The 19,058-nt window shown below is 40.0% G+C and overlaps 1 protein-coding gene across 4 annotated transcripts in view; it reads left to right on the top strand.

Moving 5' to 3' along the window:
• kif18a (kinesin family member 18A) overlaps positions 1–19,058 on the top strand; it is a 109,319-nt gene that overhangs the window by 21,112 nt on the left and 69,149 nt on the right. For all 4 annotated transcript variants that reach the window (XM_043705435.2, XM_043705436.2, XM_087996306.1 and 1 more), the window contains exons 4-6: positions 3,772–3,876; positions 6,156–6,266; positions 10,295–10,492. In XM_043705435.2, coding sequence (XP_043561370.2) covers positions 3,772–3,876; positions 6,156–6,266; positions 10,295–10,492 — 414 coding nt within the window. The remainder of the gene's footprint in view (positions 1–3,771; positions 3,877–6,155; positions 6,267–10,294; positions 10,493–19,058) is intronic.

Here is a 19,058-nt window from a genome sequence, read left to right on the forward strand (position 1 = left end):
AGTGTTTTCCTGTTAATATTCTGACTATCATATGTCAAAAAATATTACAAAAGCACAAATACCTACATACAGAACAATGACATTTCAGATTTGTGTTTTAGAGCTTACTTACAGCAGTGAATTGATTATTATTGTGATGTTTGTTCTACAAAAATCAAACTATCAAACTCAACAATGGTAAATTTGACTTCTCATATCATGCCTTATGTCTGATCATATAGCATTACAGCCATAACTATAGTCACTATCTGCAGCTGAAAGTGACTTGTTTATGACAGCATTGCAGGTTTTTCAATCCGTCAGCATTGCTATCTTGTTGTTGAATCACTTTGAAGTTTCATAACCCTCACCCAATAATTCATTCTCCAATATATTAAGACCAGAGACCTTCATTCCTTGATTTAACCAGAGCCTTGAAACCTTTCTCATCAAAACTGTTTCCTTTTGATGGCACCAATAAGACCAGCTAGAGTATTTCTCCAATCGCAATCATTTTCTCCCATTCTTTGCTGCTCAACAGTAGATGGGAGGAAAGTTGTGATTAGAGAAGTGAAAGCCGTTAATGTGGAAGAGACAGAATCTGCAATTAGTAGAGTTACTCCTTGTAAAATCTGTTTCTTATATGCATTGGTTGTGACTTTTCTCTCATTGGTCATCCAGTCTATTTTGAACACTGACCCCTTGTCTTGCCACTAATGCCCCCAGTTTGCAGCCTCTGCTGCTCCTTCACCCTCTCACTGCTTGTTTCTTATCTGCTACAAGTGGAAACTATTTTCCTGTCTCTATTGTTCATTTTGAGACCCTTCACTTCACAGCAAGGGAGTCAGGCATTTGATGAAAGGAAGGATTCAGAGACTGGGTGGCTTAGGAACTGGCAGAGATGCTGAACCAGAGACTGCAGGAGTGATTTGGAGACACCAGTATTGGACTGATACACTAGTTTTCAGAGCACTGCCCATTCATCAGATGGTTGTGGCGAATAAGATTGTAAGTCTGCTGGAAGTGTGATTTGTGGCAAGTACGAGGTTTTGGAAACTGAAAAGGCAAGGAGGTGGCGTTAATAGAAAGTAAGCACACTATTTTTGTTTTAAAAGTTATTTCATTTACCAATAAAATAATTTAGCAATGTGACAGTATTTCTTCGTTAAAAGCAAAATATTGAGTATGCTGGTTGGGAATCTGAATTAAACACAAAATGCTGGAAAAACTCAGGTCTGAAAGAATTCATGAAGCGACAGTTACATTTAAACTGGAAATGTTATTTCATCTTGCATAAAGGTCCTGGAGAACGTAAATCCAGTTTTGACATTGGTTTTGATGGGGAAAAGCTGATTCACTTAAACTTGTTTCATTTGCAGTTGCATTCCTGAAAAGTGCAACTTTAAGTGACGATGTAATGTATTTGCATTTGAGGTAGTACAGGCAAGTTTCACGTGAATGGTCTTTGGGTTGGAAAATCTGTTCCAAATTGAAAACTGTGTAAATTGTGTATGTTCTTTAGAAGAATAAGAGGTGACCTTGCAGCAAGAATTTGAAGGGGCTTAACAATACATTGGGAAGCCAGGCAGGTTTCAAGTTTGCCATTCTTGTATCCTCCATAACATTGGGAGAAAAGAGAGGACTGCAGATGCTGGAGACCAGAGTTGAAAAATGTGGTGCTGGAAAAACACAGCAGGCCAGGCAGCATCTGAGGAGCAGGAGAATCAACGTTTCCGGCATAAGCCCTTCTTCATTGTTGCCATAAGAGACTGATCATCATCTCCAGTAAACTAGAGACCATCTCAGAAGGCGAGGAGGATGTCTCATTGATGTTCTTTCAATGAAACTGTTCTCACTGAGCATGACAGATCTGATGTTATATTAATCTGAATCTCCCTGTCATAGTGTTGTCTTGGCCATTATTCAACAAGTAAGGGTATCCACGAATATCTTCTCATTAACTTTCTTTAGACAATTGTCTAGTTTTACAGACACAAATGAATTCACCTTTGCATCTTCCCTTGGAGACTGTGCCATACCTAATCACATCACCCGGACTCCTGATTCATCCATTCATGTGTCCTTCAGTACCATTGGATGTTGAAGACTTCGCTTCAATGTGCGCCATCTCAGCAAGGGTACCAGTAGTTTGAGCTGACTGGATATGAGGCAATGCCAATGTACAGGTCAGGTCGCAATAACAGAAGTCAAAATACTGTGTCACCCTGAGAGGACAGTAAGTCTGTGCATCACAATGGAAAGTTGTGACATAATTAGAAAGTCCTGTATTTGAGGGTGTGGAAGAATATATGAATGTTATTTGAGTCTTGAGCACGAGGGGCTCCTGCTTGAGTAATGGTTTAAATATGAGATGTCATGTTAAGATGTGTTAATTGGCATTGCTGTACAACCCCCACAAGGTCTTCAAACTTCATATAGTGTTGCCAGACCTTTGCCTGAAATCTAGTATTGACCTCGTCTGCCAGCTAATCTCGAGTGCTTTATCTTAAGGTCGCCTGACCCTAACTCTATGAAAAAGCATCACTCCTTCTATCTCAGTAATTCAGCCCTTGGGTGCTGCATCTCTGAATCTGGAAGCTGCCTCCTGCAATTCCTCTGTGTAAAACTGTAGCAAAACATTCAGCAGTCTGCTGCAATTCATTACAGCTTCTCTGTTTAAGAGGAACAAATTGCCTTTAAAAGTTGGAGGCTTGTTAGAACGTGTGCTGGTATCTTCGATTATTGGACCTGCTTGTATAAATGAGCAGGCAGCATTAAGTTTGCATGCCACCCGCCTCATCCTGAATTGTCATAGGCAGATCACATTATAACCTCCAAGCAAAAATAGGAACAGGTGTACTTTGATCTGACAATGTTTGCTAGTGTAAGGAGCACAGTTTAATTGATTCAACTCCACAGTTGCCTTACTAAGCAATCAGTATTTAATTGCTTTTCAGCATATAATTCAGGACAGATGATAAATTTGCTGGCTTTAGTTTTGAAGTGTGCTTTCTAAGTATTACTTTCCCATCATAAGGTGCAATTATTGCTTTGAGGCTCCTGTTGGAGCAGGAAACAAAGTTTTTGTGACGTTCAAGGAAGAGAAAATACTTTTGCAAACGAATCAAAGAGCTAAGAGAAAATGCCCTATAATAAGTCTCCTCTACATCAGTGTAATGCAGTATGCTGATCAGGAAATGTGTTCAATTTTATTGTTTAAAATTGAGTTAATGTATGCCCAGTGTGTTACTTTTCTGAGCATGCTGGTTATTTTTCAGATCCTGTTAAGTTTATTTTCTTCTTACTTTGGGTTAAATACACAGATCAGCTGTGTTTCTGTGCTTAAAGTGAAGTATCCCATGAGACCGCCTTAATAGCTGAGTATACACATCCAGAGAACAAAGTTGTATATCTAAGAGCTTTTGTCGTCATTTTTGGTGTCTCTTAAATTAGCTATTTTCCGCTGGAACAAGAATTTGAACTACAGTTTGTTTTCGTCCATATTGAATTCTACATCATTAGCTAATAAGAGTTATCATTGATCATTCCACACTTGATCATTCTGCCATGTCTGTCGCAGATGCATGCGTCTGAACTTCATTTGAAGACTAGATTGAAGTCACCACTTCATGATGGAAGTGGGGGAAGTTGGAAATTGGCATGGGAGAGATGGGAATGACCATGATAGATTAAAAATGCATTAGTTTAACAGGTTCCGTTCACATAGTAAGTACAGATATATGAAGTGAAGCTTACATGTTGTAATTCTGATAAAGTTGAATTTATTTTAAGGTTTACAACGAGGAAGTCCGGGATCTGTTGACCAATTCTAGATCTCTGGCTGTACGGGAGGATGCTCAAGGTGGAATCATTGTCCAGGGATTAACACTACACAAGGTAGAATTTTTCAAAAATTGTGATCATTTCAATGAACCCAAACTGAGAATCTTTTTGTCCTGACCCGTTTTTGGAATAAACATTTTTGAAACGTAATCTGGCAATTCTCCTTTATCGAGAATAGCATCAAGTTAAAGAAGATAGGCTATGCAGAAGAAGGCCATTTAACCTATTAAGCCTGTGCTGATTTGCTGCAAGAGCACTATTGCTGATCCCACTCCCCAGCACTTTTCTCTAGCCTTATGTTTGTTTGTGTAGCTAATGTTATCAAGTTTTAAATTCTGTTAAATGCCACCTTTCAAAACTGTTCTTTGCAATTAATAAAATCCCAACAGTGTGGTAACAGACCATTCGACCCAACAAATCCACACCGACCCTCCAAAAAGCACCCCAGCCAGACCCCCCTCCCTACTCTTTCCCTGTAATCCAGCATGTCCCATGGCTAACACACCAAACCTCTCCATCCTTGAACACAATGGGCAATTTCGTATGGCCAGTTCATCTAGCCTACACATCCTTAGTCTGTGGGAGAAAATCTGAGCACTTGGCGAAAACCCACGCAGACACAGGGAGAATGTGTGAATTTTGCACAGACACTCGCCTGAGGCTAGAATCAAACCCAGGTCCCTGGCACTGTGCTGTCCAAACCTTGACTTGAATTTATCCAAATATTGAATACTTTTGTCACTGGAAAGTACTTCAAGCAATTCTTGCACTCTTGACAAAAGCTTGTTTACCTACCTCAGGTGTATTTAGCTGAAGCAGTAGTGCCATGCTGTAACATAGCTTATTGTATACAGCATTAAAAGAGTCAAGACATTTAGCCCATTGAACCTGCTCCTTCATTTTATTATGGCCACAGTCAATCAAACACTTAAGTGCCTTAACTCCATAATCACGATAATTGAACATTCTTCAATTTCTGTTTTAAATGTACTCAAAAACTGAGTTTCCACAGCCCTCTGGGGTAGATAATTCCAAAGATTCCCAACTCTGATTCAAACAATTTCTCCTTATTTCAGTTGTAAATAACATGCCTATTTTTTTTTTGCTGTATCTCCTGGTCTTGGACTTCCCATACCAGGGGAAATATCTTTCCTACATCTGCTCTTCTAATCTCTCTCACAGCTTTTCTACTGTCTGTTGCCAGTTTGACTCACTTTCAATTTGGGCTTCCCCTCGGACCACCATCCCTTGACAAGCTACTTTAGACAAACTCCAACGGCATGAGCAAATTTCCTAGTGAGGATATTAGTCCCAGTCCTATTGAGATGTAAACCATCCAGCTTGTGTAAGTCCCATATACACCAGAACTGATCCTAGTGCCTCAAATCTGATGCCCTCTCTGAAACCATTTTTTGAGCCATATGTTCAATGGACTGATCCTGTTGTTTTGTGCTTACTAGCACTTGGCACTGGGATGTGTCCTGAGATTACTTCTGTTGAGGGTCTGCTTTTCTCTTCCTAATTTCAATCTCTTCCAAACTCCCTACTTTCAAAAACTCCCTCTTCCTACCTATGTTGCTGGTACCAATATAATCCAACAAAACAGCAAGGTGTATGGTATGGTAAAAATATGACACATTGTTTTGACACCAGAAGCACAGTCTCTTTCCCAAATTAAAACAGCACTTCACCTTTTCAATATTAACTTTTAAAATTGTGAAATGTGTTGAGGGAAGGGGGTATCTGTGGTGCAGTTATAGTATCATAACATCTGCAGTAATAATAAATAATATAACATGTAACAACATCTGAGTAGCTTGATTGGAAAATATTTTTAAAAAATGCACCAGAAAGCTCACATGTAGGGTCTGATTGAGCACCACTGTAACACAAACAAATGAAATCATCATTAGTGGGGTAGAACTCTTGTAGCACCAGAATAGTGTCCCTGTCTTTGAGCCAGGATGCTTGGGTTCAACTCTCTCCTGCTCCAGAAGTGTGTAATAGCATCTCTGAACAGGCTAAGGTGGTCTAGCTTAACCTCCCACCCTTGGTGGGTATAGAGAACATACTTAACAATGTGGGTTTGGGATTTTAATGTTGTTCCTTACCTGCCAATCGTCAAATATTAATCCTTGAATTTTCACATTAGTGGCCAAGGCAGAAAAAGATATTGGGACTGAAAGATTAATGTTGTCCATGGCATGATAATTTAATAATACAAGAAAATAAATCTCAAAAATATTTTGAGTATTCTGTTTTAAGATCTCAATATTTTTGAAAGAACTATTGACTGAAGTTTAATGCCTTTCTGTTGTAACAATCCTTTGTAGCCGACATCATCAAAACAGCTCCTTCAGATGTTGGATTATGGAAATAAAAATAGAACTCAACATCCAACTGATGTCAACTCCAATTCTTCACGTTCTCATGCTGTCTTTCAGGTAATTCTGTGAATAGAAACTCAATTCATTATTGCTAAATTATAAATAGGTTTCAACAAAACCTAAGGTAGTCAAGGACTTTTATCTTTAATCTAGCTGTTTTTATCATTAATGTGACTTTTAAACCTGCCAGGATAGATTAAACATTGCATTCGTGAAAAATAAGCACAATATTGTACAGTGTGACAGACTTCTTATCCCTGCAAGCATGATGTTTAAAAAATCATGGAATAGTTATTAGATCATTTCTTTTGGCTGCTGATAGCATTGTATGTGCATATTTTATGCAGGTTTATTCGATAATCAAACTTTAGTCTAATGTAAAGTAGTGTAACTAGTCTTGTTAACTTTGGTCATCCGGGATGTGAATCCTGGTGCTTGCTCTGAGAATTAAACAACATGCCTGAGCATAAAGTGGCCCACAAGTTCTATATGGTCATAAGGTATAGGATCAGGACCAAGTTTTGCTCATTGTGTCTACTTTGCCATTTGATCATGGAAGAAGGAGGTAGCAATGGGCACCAAACGAGAAGCCATTCTGCAGAGATTCTTCAGGAAGCAATTCTGATTTCAGTGCTGAACTCTGCGCAAAACTTCTTTGGCTCAAAAATGGTGAAATTAAGTCTTATTTGCTCCTGTCATAAGTGCATCAGCTGAGCAAAATAAATAATTTCTGATCACCAAAGCTGTTATATTTATGTTTCTGTTTCCTTTCAGGCTACACAATCTTAAAGCTTGCCATTTACGACGGAGTAGGGAATATTGCTGAGGTTCTCTACAGGATAAAAGCATTTTGACTCATTCCCTCCTGCCAGACATGGGCAGGAGGAGCAAACTTGAGATTTTGCACACATTATGGGTAGCCTGATTATCTTTTTTAACTTTGAAGAATGTGCATGCAGTCAATGGCATAGTGCTCAGCCTATGCAAGACAATGATCTTTTGAGAGATGGGGTGTTAACATAAGCATAGAAACTAGGAGCAGGATATGGCATTTGGCCTTTTGAGCTTGCTCTGCCATTCAGGATGATTGCTGATCCTCTATCTTCCAGGCATAAAACTCCTATTGATTTATAGCTGCTTGCTTTTGTTGTTGAGTCATTTTGGAACCTACCATCCTCTCTTCCTTGGAGCCCACAAGTTCTATATGATCATAAGATATAGAATCAGGACCGAGTTTTGCTCATTGTATCTACTTTGCCATTTGACCATCGCTAATATGTTTTTCAATCATTCTCCTGTCCTCTCCCTGTAACCTCTGTGGCAATGTGTTCCATAGATTCACCACCATCGGGCTGAAGAAATTCCTTCTCATCTCAGTTTGAAAGGTGATCTATTCATTCTGAATTTGTGCCCTTGAGGCCTAGTCTCTCCTACTAGAGGAAATATCATCCCCCGTGTCTGCTGTTTCCAAGCCCCTTAGTATTCTGTACATTTCAATCAGATCCCTCTAGCCCCTATCTTTCTAAACGCTATCAAGTACAGGCCCGGAGGACTCAACCACTTCTCCTAAGACCAGTCCTTCATTCTTGTTAACCTCCTGTTGACCCCCTCCAAGGCTAGCACATTCTTCCTTAGATATGAGTCACAATATTCCAAATGCCATCTGACCAGAGCCTTATGCGACCTCCGTAGTACATCTTTGCTCTTGTATTTTGGCCATGTAATATTAGCAATGAATGTCTGCATTTTAACCCTGAGAGAATTCTGAACTTGGACTCCAAATCCTCTTGTGTCTCAGGTGTTTCTAATTTAGTGTCAATCTGTGCTGCAATTTATGCAAACTGCATCTAATAGGCTTCCTCAACTGTTCAATGTCATAATCCTCCAGTATCATACCCGCATCGAGAGCAGTTTAGAAAAAAAGATGATCTTGGTTTCTCTTGGTCCTATCGAATGCATTTCTTCTATCCTGCTGATGTATCCACTTTTTCTTGCAATGGGGTGATTATGAAGGAGTTGCTAACATCATTACTCGTATTACTAGTAAATAATTTAAATTCACTTGCATCCCTCAATTCACCAACAGTTCCAAATTCCACATCTTTCTTTCATCACTGTTAGCAACTGCATATTTCCTTCCTTGAAGGACATTAGTGATAGGCTTTTCTGAGAATTTACACCAGTTTCATAGTCTTCATTATAGTTTTAATTCCAGATTTTATTGAATTCAAATTTCTTCATCTGCCATGCCATTTGAACATGTGACCCCAGTAGGAGTCTCTGGATAAATAGTCAATAGTAACACCATTAGGCCATTACCTCCAGCTTTTCTTTCCACTGTTTACCACACACCAATTTGTGTCATCTGTGAGCTTGATGATCATCTGTCCTACATTCATGACTAAATCATTAATACACACTATAAACAGCAAGGCACTAAGTCCTGTGGTGCACCATGAACACCAGCTTCCAATCATGAAAACGCCCTTCAACGATCACTCTTTGTTTCCTGCCACTAAGATATTTTTAGAATTCACTTTACCGAATTGCTTTAATTGCCATGGGCTGTGAGCTTTTTAACCTGTCTGCATGCAAGACCTTGTGAAGAATGGAAATTTTTGGTAGCTGATAGGGGTATAGTGAAGGAAGCAATGGATGCGACTGTGTATTTGGTACCATATGCTGTTTGAAAAAAAAAATCAATGCTCACACTTTAACCACTCATACCAGATCTTAAAACTTTCTGCAGTGTGACCTGTCCTTGGGGCTGAGATCAACCAGTGCTACTAATTCCTTGAATTGTCTCCAGAACACATCCTGAGGATCTCCTGGGAATAATCAATAGCTTTCCTCTCCACATTTTATGGCATAACCTCTGTTAACTGTCTGAGGACATTGGTATATTTGGACACACACTTGTATATTTGGATGTTTTGCAATATGTTGCAGTATTGGAACCATTCACAAAGGACTTGCTGAAATAATGGAATTCAACATGCAGCACAAGTTTAACATCTCCATGCCCATAAACGTGTTGTTTAATTGCAAATGGTGACCCTTTTTCCATTTTAATTTGACATAAATGATCCCAAGTCATTTGTTTGACTCCCATTAGGATAATCTGACTTCTGGATGTCTAAATGTGGAGAATATATCTATAATATCCTGATATAATATGTTGCATACAATCTGTGAGATCCTTATCATGTTTGAATTCTTTGCTTGGATCTTTCAAGCTTGAAGATTCATTGTTCTTTCGACTGTCCCACAAAGTGCCTCAACATTTTGTGTCTCAAAGGTGCTTATATAAACTATGATCATTCTACAAATAATCAATCTTGTTTAATATTGTCCTTTCTTCTCCTAAATCCAAGGGTGGGGGTTTGCTTTCTGTTTGTTTGTGACCTTTTCTGTTAGGGGTTGAGAACATTTAAGTTATAAACTCCAACAGCCTGGTGTGGCAAATTACTTTGAAATAAATCTCCTGCATTACAACAGCAACTGCAGTTCAAAAGTACCTCATTGTCTTTAATGCACTTTTAAATATCCTGAGATCATAAAAGGCATTGTATAGACGCAAATCATCTTTGTTGACCAATTTGGAGTTAGTACTTGTCCCTTTGTATCAAAGCATCTCAATATTTCCAAACAATTTTTTAAAAGATCTGCATTATTATAATTTCTTACCTGTGATTTACAGATGGATCTATTGCAGGTATTTGAATCTTTTGCCATAAGAATCATAAATGGCTTGCATTTTAGGTGTAAAAAGGTTGTGGTATCTGTTTGAATTGTTTACTTGAAGGAATTATTTTTAAACATTTATATATCCAGTTGTGTTTAAACTGCACAGAAGGTTTGAAGTAAATTAAATGAGTGAGAGATTGCTCATTCAAACCTGAACTTGATATTTCAAAGTCAAAGCTTTTATATCCAGCTAAGTGTATAGTTTGCTTTATTTATTTGTCTGCAACGTATTTGCTGAAAAAATGTGCAATAGATGTATATGTTTCACGTTTCAGTTATCATTCTCAAGTCTTTGGTTTGGCCCAGCAGATCTTTCATACTGTTCATTAATATTACAGATTTATTTAAGGCAGCAAGACAGAACAGCAAGCATCCATCAAAACATTAAAATTGCAAAAATGTGCCTTGTTGATTTAGCTGGATCTGAACGTATTAGTGCCATGAACATGAAAGAAGCTCGCTTCAGGGAGGGGGCAAATATTAATAGATCTCTCTTGGCTCTAGGAAATGTCATCAATGCCTTAGCAGATTCCAAGGTAAGAAATAAAGCTTTTGTAGAGTATTTAATTCCCTTTTTGTTCTTTTGCAGTTCTGTAAGTATCTCCAATTGGTGATATTATAGTGTTACATTACTCTGGTTAATTTCTCAAATTTACATAAGCATTTGTTTTAAAACTGCTTTCCAGAATTTATGTTGCTGCCACCAGAATAGATTTAAAATTAACCAATAGATTTCTCATAGCATTTCACTTGGAAGGAGTGCCAAATACACCCAAGGATTTGACTTTTGATGTATATCAGAGATAGGAGTTAGAAATTGCATTTAAGTCTGATTGCATTAGCATGAAGCAAAAAAAAATCTTCAGTCACTATCCAGGAATGATGCACTATTGATCCAAGAGTTGTACTATTTTTTAAAAAGACTATAGAGGAGAATAACAGCTTTTGGGATATGGCTATAATGGAGATGCTCTGAGTGGACAGAAAGATAAATGGATGGGTTAGATTGACCATATCTCTTCAGGAATCAAGTAGTGTTAAGTACAGTTAGTGAGAGCCAAGTACAAAAGATTATCTTAATAACGAACAATGTCTGCTTGACTAATTTCAGTGGTCTGAAAGGACTTGTTGGTGTACGGTAGCTGCATTGATTATAAGTAGAGCTCAAGAAGAAATAGCATTATGCCAAAAGTTTTTGTTTTCTTCCATGAATTATATTTCCTGCATTGGCACACAGGTGTAAATAGTTATGATAGAAAACTGATTAGCCATTCATAGTCACATCACACTGAATCACAACCTACTTCATAAATCCCTCTTCCTTGCCTTCACCACAGTTCTTTAAGTGGATTTTGGAATTGTCAGCAGTTGCCAATCATTAATAAGCCCTGAAAAATGATCGTGAGCTGCCAAGTTGAACCGTGGCAGTCAATGTGGTTTAGTTAAACAAAATGCTATTAGGGAGATGGTTCCAGGACTTTGGTTCAGCAACAATGAAGAGATGACCGTACACATCCAAGGCAAAAATGTGTCTGACTGAAGACAAACTTCCAGGTGATCTAGTCCCATTCATCTGTTGACATTGTTCTAAGCACTGCAAGTTGTAGGTTTTGAAAGTGCATACTTGTGCTACTGTAGAGGAGGAGAAGGGTACAGATCTTTAATATGGAGGATGCTATTGGCAGGCATTGCTTTGTCCTGGGACATGTTGAGCTCCTCTAGTGTTAGAGCTGAAGTTACCCAGGTAGATGGCTAATTTATTGTACTCCTGTTGATGTACAATTTTGGTATGTAAGGTCATGAGTTATTTATCAATAGGTTTCCCACGCTCTGACCTGCTACTGGGCCCACAGTATTGACATAAAGTGGTGGATGGGTGAGATTAGTGACTGTAAAAGCTGCTCTTTTCTTTTGAGATTTTTTTCAGTCCTGGAGTTGATTTTGCTCATTATCAGCTTTGTTGTTGCTGGATCTTGCCTTGGTAATATGCATATCCTGTTCTATCAGCTTTCAAATAGAAATTAGATGCTGAGAATTCCTGACATGAAGCAGGTACTTGGCAATTCCAGCTCACCACTTGCTTCTTCAAATCTCAGCCTCTGACACTTACACCAATGTCTCTGGACATGTTCCCAAGACAGTGGATGCACACCTTTGGCCATGGATGCTGGAATCTGACTCACGTCAGCCTCTCCGTGCCATCATTGTACATCTCCCACCTAATTCTAGAACACTTCTGTCCTTTAATGCTGCACTTTGAAGCTCCCAGCAATTAAAAATGGAATGTTGCTGCAAAGATACTTTGCGTGCAGGGAAGGATTGAATAAGTGCCTCTCAAAGCTTTTCAGTCGCTTAATGCCTACCTGATTGCTCACAATACCCTTGCCTTTTAGCACTTTATCCCTTCAACCAGAGCAAAGCGGTCCATGTCTCTGTATCTGTGCTAAAAGGCAAATAGAATCAAAAAGTCTCTCATGGCTGTCAGCAATCATCAATCAAGCAATGAATGTGTTTCTATACAGCACCGTGCTACGTCAATCTAACAGTTGCACCATGAGCCAGCAGAGTATGTAGAAAACACGTGTTCTTCAAGTAATGTCCCTGTCTCAAAGTTTAGGGGTAATAGTCCTCAGTCAAGCCAATGAACACAACCTTCAGTCAGCTTCCAGCGCAGTAAATCAAGGCCAACCTCTGACAGGGGCTGAGGCATGGTCATTTAGCCACTTTGGGTAGACTCACCATCTTGACTTGCCTATATCACCATTCCATCAGTGCCACTGGGTTAAAGTTGTGGAACTCACTCCCTGACAGCATTGTGCATCTACCTACAGTATGTGCACTGTATGAGTTCAAGAAGGTAGCTCACTGCCACCTTCTCAAGCAACTATCAATGTGCAATAAATGCTGTCCCTGCCAGTGACACATATCCCATTTATTGAATGAATAAAAATTATGTTAATCATGCATTCTGAGATCTTCCATTTCCTTGCTCAGAGTAATGCTCCATGAAAACTTGAAAATGACAGCTTTCCAAAAACATGCTAATTGTCAGCCCACTATGAAGCAGTATGATACCACCTCCAGTTCCTACTGTTAATTTTCACCACTTAGGACACTCAAAGAATTACTACTTTGGGGCGATATTGTAGAAGCTGTTACCTGTTACATCAGCAGTAAAAGGTCTTAAGGCTATGCAAGACAAACAGGACATTATTCTGGTATCCTTGCTACCATTCCACTTGAGTTTAAAATGAATTCTCCTGCTTCCAATCAAAAGGACTTCCTTACTATTTGCAAAGTGCTCTTGAAGAACATTCTTTTGAACTGATGAGGTGGTTACTGGCACCTCTTGATGCATTTGAGGTGCTTCCCATGAAAGGCAATTTGACAACTTTAACTTTCCCTTGTGAATTGCAGAAACCTGAGTGAGGGGAACAAATGTTTTTATAAAAGATCTTGGGTAAGGAGCCAAAAATATTGATGCAGAAAAGATATTGATCTCCTAAATGAAAAATTAATCCTGAAGTTATTATCCACTGTTCTTGTTGAAATCCATCCAATGAGAGCAATTCTAATATTGGATCATTAACTAAAATGAGCACATCCTAATTTTGTTCCAAGCCAAGTGGCTATTGCTATACAACTTGTGTGCAAATATGTTGATTATATATTCCAACTGGAAAATATATACAAAGTCCCTGCTTAGCATCAGCATTGAAAAATTTTAATTGAGATATTTTGAATACTGACTGTAAATAAGAAACAAGCATTGTACACACTTGGCATCTTTTAAAATATTAATTTCATGAAATTAACATGTAAGTGCTACTTTATTCCATGTTGTTTTGTAAATAATAGTGAAATGGTTATTACTATTCAAGAGTTCTTTTTTTTAATTACACATATACAACCGTAGCATTAATTTGCTGTCTCCAGTTCCATTTGGATGGAAGAGACAACATCAATTTTCACCAAAGTAGATTATTCCTAAGGGACAATTTTGTTAAATGGAAGATAACTTGTATTGTGCACCAGGCTGCATGACCTTGTATAATCGTCAGTTGGGAGGTGACTTCCTCGAATTCAAGGAGCAGCAATTAACTGTTTTATATGTTGTTGCATTGTTTATGAAATTTGGAGAAAAAAAAGTGAAAACAATGGCACTTTTAAAAGGGAGAAAGACAGACAAAGACAGCAAGCACATGGTCTGTAAGGGAGGGAGAGAGAGAGAGAAAGAAACCTACACTGCTCACTGACACAGCAGTGAACCTGCACAGTTACTGCTTTTGCTGTTTGAATTCATGTATAGCTGGACATCGAGTGTGGCTAGGAAAAATTCACAAATTGCAAAACTCACAACGGGTCTTGGAGGAACCTGTTTGGGAGCGGTCACAGATACAAATAAATGAATAGTTTTAAGTATAGCCTTGCTGTAAATCTACAATAGTGAGTAGAATGGGTTTGTTCTTGATTTATATGTTTTTATTGGGATCTATCTCTTGATTAAATTTTAAAAATATAAGCCATAACTATTAATTTAGCCTGCAGCAGTCTTTTATAGAGCAATAAGACGGTGCTATTTTCTAGAGCTGTAGTTTGGAAGGAGCAGAATAGCCTTTGGTAGAGTGATGTGTTCTTCTTGTCGGATGTGCGAGTTTAGGGAGGGTTTACAGATTACTGAAGATTATATCTGCAATAAATGTCATTGGTTGCAAATCCTGTCTGATCAAATGGATTGTTTGGAGCAACAGTTAGAGGCAATGAAGAATTTACAAGAGCGAGGGGGAGTAATCGATGGCCGTTATAGGAATGGAGAAAAGCCTCAGATACAGTCAGGTGGATGGGATAACTCTAAGAAAGATAGGAGGAGTAGGCAGGTAGTACAGGAGTCTTCTGTGGCTATCCCCATTTCAAACAAGTATGCTGCTTTGGAAAATGTAAGGGGTGATGGACTTTCAGGGGAATGTAGCATGAACAACCAAGTTTCTGGTACCAAGACGGTCTCTAGTGTAATGAGGGGTACGTCTGGTTCCAAGAGATCAATTGTGTTAGGGGACACTCTAGTCAGAGGCACAGCAGTGAACAATCAGGATGGTGTGTTGCCTCCCTAGTGCCAGGAACAAGGATGTCTCGGAGGGTGCAGAATGTTTTCAAGGGGGGGGGGAGGGACCAGCAGGAGGTCATTGCACACATGGGAAGCAACGACACAGGAAGGGAAAAGGAAGAGATTCTGAAAGGAGAATATAGAAAGGAAGGCAGGAATTTAAAAAGGAAGTGCTCGCGGGCGATAATATCTAGATTACTCCTGGTGCTCTGAGCTAGTGAGGGTAGGAATAGGAGGATAGAGCAGATGAATGCATTGCTGAGGAGCTGGTGTAAGGGGAAAGGATTCACACTTTTCGATCATTGGAAACTGTTCTGAGGTCAAAGGAACATGTACAAGAAGGATGGATTGCACCTGAATTGAAAGGGGACTAATATTCTGCCAGGGAGATTTGCTAGAGCTGTTCAGGAGGATTTAGTAGGGTGGGGGGAGGGGTGGGACACAGGGAGATAGTGAGGAAAAGACAGTTGCGAAAAGAAGAAAGTCAAACAGTCAGGGACAAAACCGAGAACAAGGTAGGAATGCTAAATTAAACTGCACTAATTTCAATGCAAGAGGCCTTAAAGGGAAGTCCAATGAACTCCGGACATGGTTAGGAACATGAGACTGGGATGTCATCGCAATTACAGAAATATGGCTCCGGGAAGGACAGGACTGGTAGCTTAATTATCAGGATACAAATGCTACAGAAACAATAGAATTGCAGGGAAGAAAGGAGAGGGAATGGCATTTTTGATAAGGGATAGCATTACAGCTGTACTTAGGGAGGATATTCCTGGAAATACATCCAGGGAAGTTATTTGGGTGGAACTGAGAAATAAGAAATGGATGGTCACCTTATTGGAATTATATTATTCACTACCTAATAGTCAGTGGGAAATTGAGAAACAAGTTTGTAAGGAGATTTCAGTTATCTGCAAGAATAATAGTTGGGGATTTTAACTTTGAGGAGAAAGTGAGGTCTGCAGATGCTGGAGATCAAAGTTGAAACTTTATTGCTGGAACAGCACAGCAGGTCAGGCAGCATCCAGGGAACAGGAGATTCGACGTTTCGGGCACAGGCCCTTCTTCAGGAATGAGCAGAGAGTGTTCAGCAGGAGAAGATAAAAGGTAGGGAGGAGGGACTTGGAGGAGGGGAGTTGGAAATGTGATAGGTGGAAAGAGGTCAAGGTGAGGGTGATAGGTCGGAGTAGGATGGAGGCGGAGAGGTCAAGAAGAAGACTGCAGGTCAGGAAGGCGGTGCCGGGCTGGAAGGATCCTTCCAGCCCGGCACCGCCTTCCTGACCTGCAGTCTTCTTCTTGACCTCTCCGCCTCCATCCTACTCCGACCTATCACCCTCACCTTGACCTCTTTCCACCTATCACATTTCCAACTCCCCTCCTCCAAGTCCCTCCTCCCTACCTTTTATCTTCTCCTGCTGAACACTCTCTGCTCATTCCTGAAGAAGGGCCTGTGCCCGAAACGTCGAATCTCCTGTTCCCTGGATGCTGCCTGACCTGCTGTGCTGTTCCAGCAATAAAGTTTCAACAACGGGGATTTTAACTTTCCAAACATAGATTGGGACTGCCATTGTGTTAAGGGTTCAGATGAAGAGGAATTTGTTAAGTATGTACAAGAAAATTTTCTGATTCAGTATGTGGATGTACCTACTTGGAGAAGGTGCAAAACTTGACCTACTTTTGGGAAATAAGGCAGGGCAGGTGACTGAGGTGTCAGTGAGGGAGCCAGTGACCATCATTCTATTAGTTTTAAAATAGTGATGGAAAAGGATAAACCAATTCTAAAGGTTGAAGTTCTAAATGTGAAAGCATTAGGCAAGAACTTTCACAAGCTTTATGGGAGCAGAAGCTTGCAAGTAAAGGGACGGCTGGAAAATGGGAGGCCTTCAGAAATGAGATAACGAGAATCCAGAGAAAGTATATTACTATTAGGATGAAAGGAAAGGCTAGTTGGCGCAGGGAATGCTGGATGTTGAGAAATTGGGGTGTGGTTATGAAAAAGAAGGAAGCATATGTCAGGTGTAGACAGATGAGATCGAGAGAATCACTACAAGTGTATAATGGCAGTTGGAGTATACTTGAGGGAGAAATCAGGAAGGCAAAAAGGGGATATTAGATAGCTTTGGCAAATAGAGTTAAAGAGAATCCGAAGGGTTTTTACAAATACATTTATGGACAAAAGGGTAACTAGGGCGAGAATACGGCTCCTCAAAGGTCAGCAAGGCAGCCTTTGTGTGGAGCCGCAGCGGGGGGGGCGGGGGGGGATTATAAATAAGTATTTTGCATCAGTCTTTCCTGTGGATAAGGATATGGAAGATATAGAATGTGGGGAAACAGATGGTGACATCTTGAAAAACGTCCATATTACAGAGGAGGAAGTGCTGGATGCCTTGAAATGTATAATGGTGGGCAAATCCCCAGGACCTGATCAAGTGCACCCAAGAAATTTGTGGGAAGCTTGGGAAGTGATTGTTGGGCCCCTTGCTGAGATATTTGTATCATAGATGGTCACAGGTGAGGTGCCAAAAGATTGCAGGTTGGCTAATGTGTTACCATTGTTTAAGAAAGGTGGTAAGGACATGCCAGGGAACTATTGACCGGTGATCCTGATAAGCAAGTGGTTGGAGGGAATGCTGAGGGACAGGATTTACATGTATTTAGAAAGGCAAGGATTGATTAGGGATAGTCAACATGGCTTTGTGTGTGGGAAATAATGTCTCACAAACTTGATTGAGTTTTTTGAAAAAGTAACAGAGGATTGTTGAGGGCAGAGCGGTGGATATGATCTATATGGACTTCAGTAAGGTGTTCAGCAAGCTTCCCCTTGGGAGACTGGTTAGCAGGGTTAGATCTCATGGAATACAGGGAGAACTAGCCATTTGGATACAGAATTGGCTCGAAGGTAGAAGACAGAGGGTGGTGGTGGAGGGTTGTTTTTCAGACTGGAGGCCTGTGATCAGTGGAGTGCAACAAGGATCGGTGCTGGGTGCAATAGCTTTTGCCATTTTTATCAATAGTTTGAATGTGAGCTTAAGAGGTATAGTTAGTAAGTTTGCAGATGACACCAAAATTAAAAGTGTAGTGGACAGTGAAGGTTGCCTCCGATTACAACAGGATCTTGATCAATGGGCTGAGGAGTGGCAGGATGGAGTTTAATTTAGATAAATGTGAGGAGCTGCATTTTAGAAAGGCAAATCAGGGCAGGACCTATACACTTAATGGTAATATCCTGGGGCATGTTGCTGAATGCAGGTTCATAGCTCCTTGAAAGTGGAGTTACAGGTAGATAGGATAGTGAAGAACGTGTTTAGTGTGCTTTCCTTTATTGGTCAGAACATTGAGTATAGGGGTTGGGTGGTCATGTTGCAGCTGTACAGGTCATTATTGGAATGGAGTCCAGAACTACAGAGCCTAGATTTAGGGTGAGGGGGGAAAGGTTTAAGAGAACTAAGGGGCAACTTTTCCATGCAGAGAGTGGTGTGTGTATGACACGACTGCCAGAGAGGTGGTGGCGGCTGGCACAATTTGAACATTTAAAAGGCATCTGAATGGGTATATGAAAAGGAAGGGCTTAGACGCATATGGGCCGAGTGCTGGCAAATGGGACTAGATTAATTTAGCATGGATGAGTTGCACCAAAGGATCTGTTTCCACGCTGTACATCTCTATATCTCTAAGTTGTACTTCAGTTATGCAGGACATTGGTGAAATCGTATCTGGAGTGCTGTGTACAGAATTGTTTAAGGTTTGTGTAAAGATTTATAGTTCGAGTGCCAGTTGTAGTGGTTGTGGGTATGTTCGCAGAGCTGGGAAGTTGATTTGTAGGCGTTTCATCCCCTGCCTAGGTGACATCTTCAGTGCTTTGACACCTCCTGTGAAGCGCTATTGTACTGTGTCTTCTGGAATTTATTTGGTTCTGTTTCTGCTGCTTCCAATTGCCGGTTCCGGTTGTTCATTGGAGTGGCCAGTATATTGGGTCTAGGTCAATATGCTTGTTG

This window comes from Chiloscyllium plagiosum, unplaced genomic scaffold (genome assembly GCF_037043375.1).
Source record: "Chiloscyllium plagiosum isolate Xiang-an unplaced genomic scaffold, Cpla_swu_hap1 HiC_scaffold_18, whole genome shotgun sequence".
Taxonomy (NCBI): Eukaryota; Metazoa; Chordata; class Chondrichthyes; order Orectolobiformes; family Hemiscylliidae; genus Chiloscyllium; species Chiloscyllium plagiosum.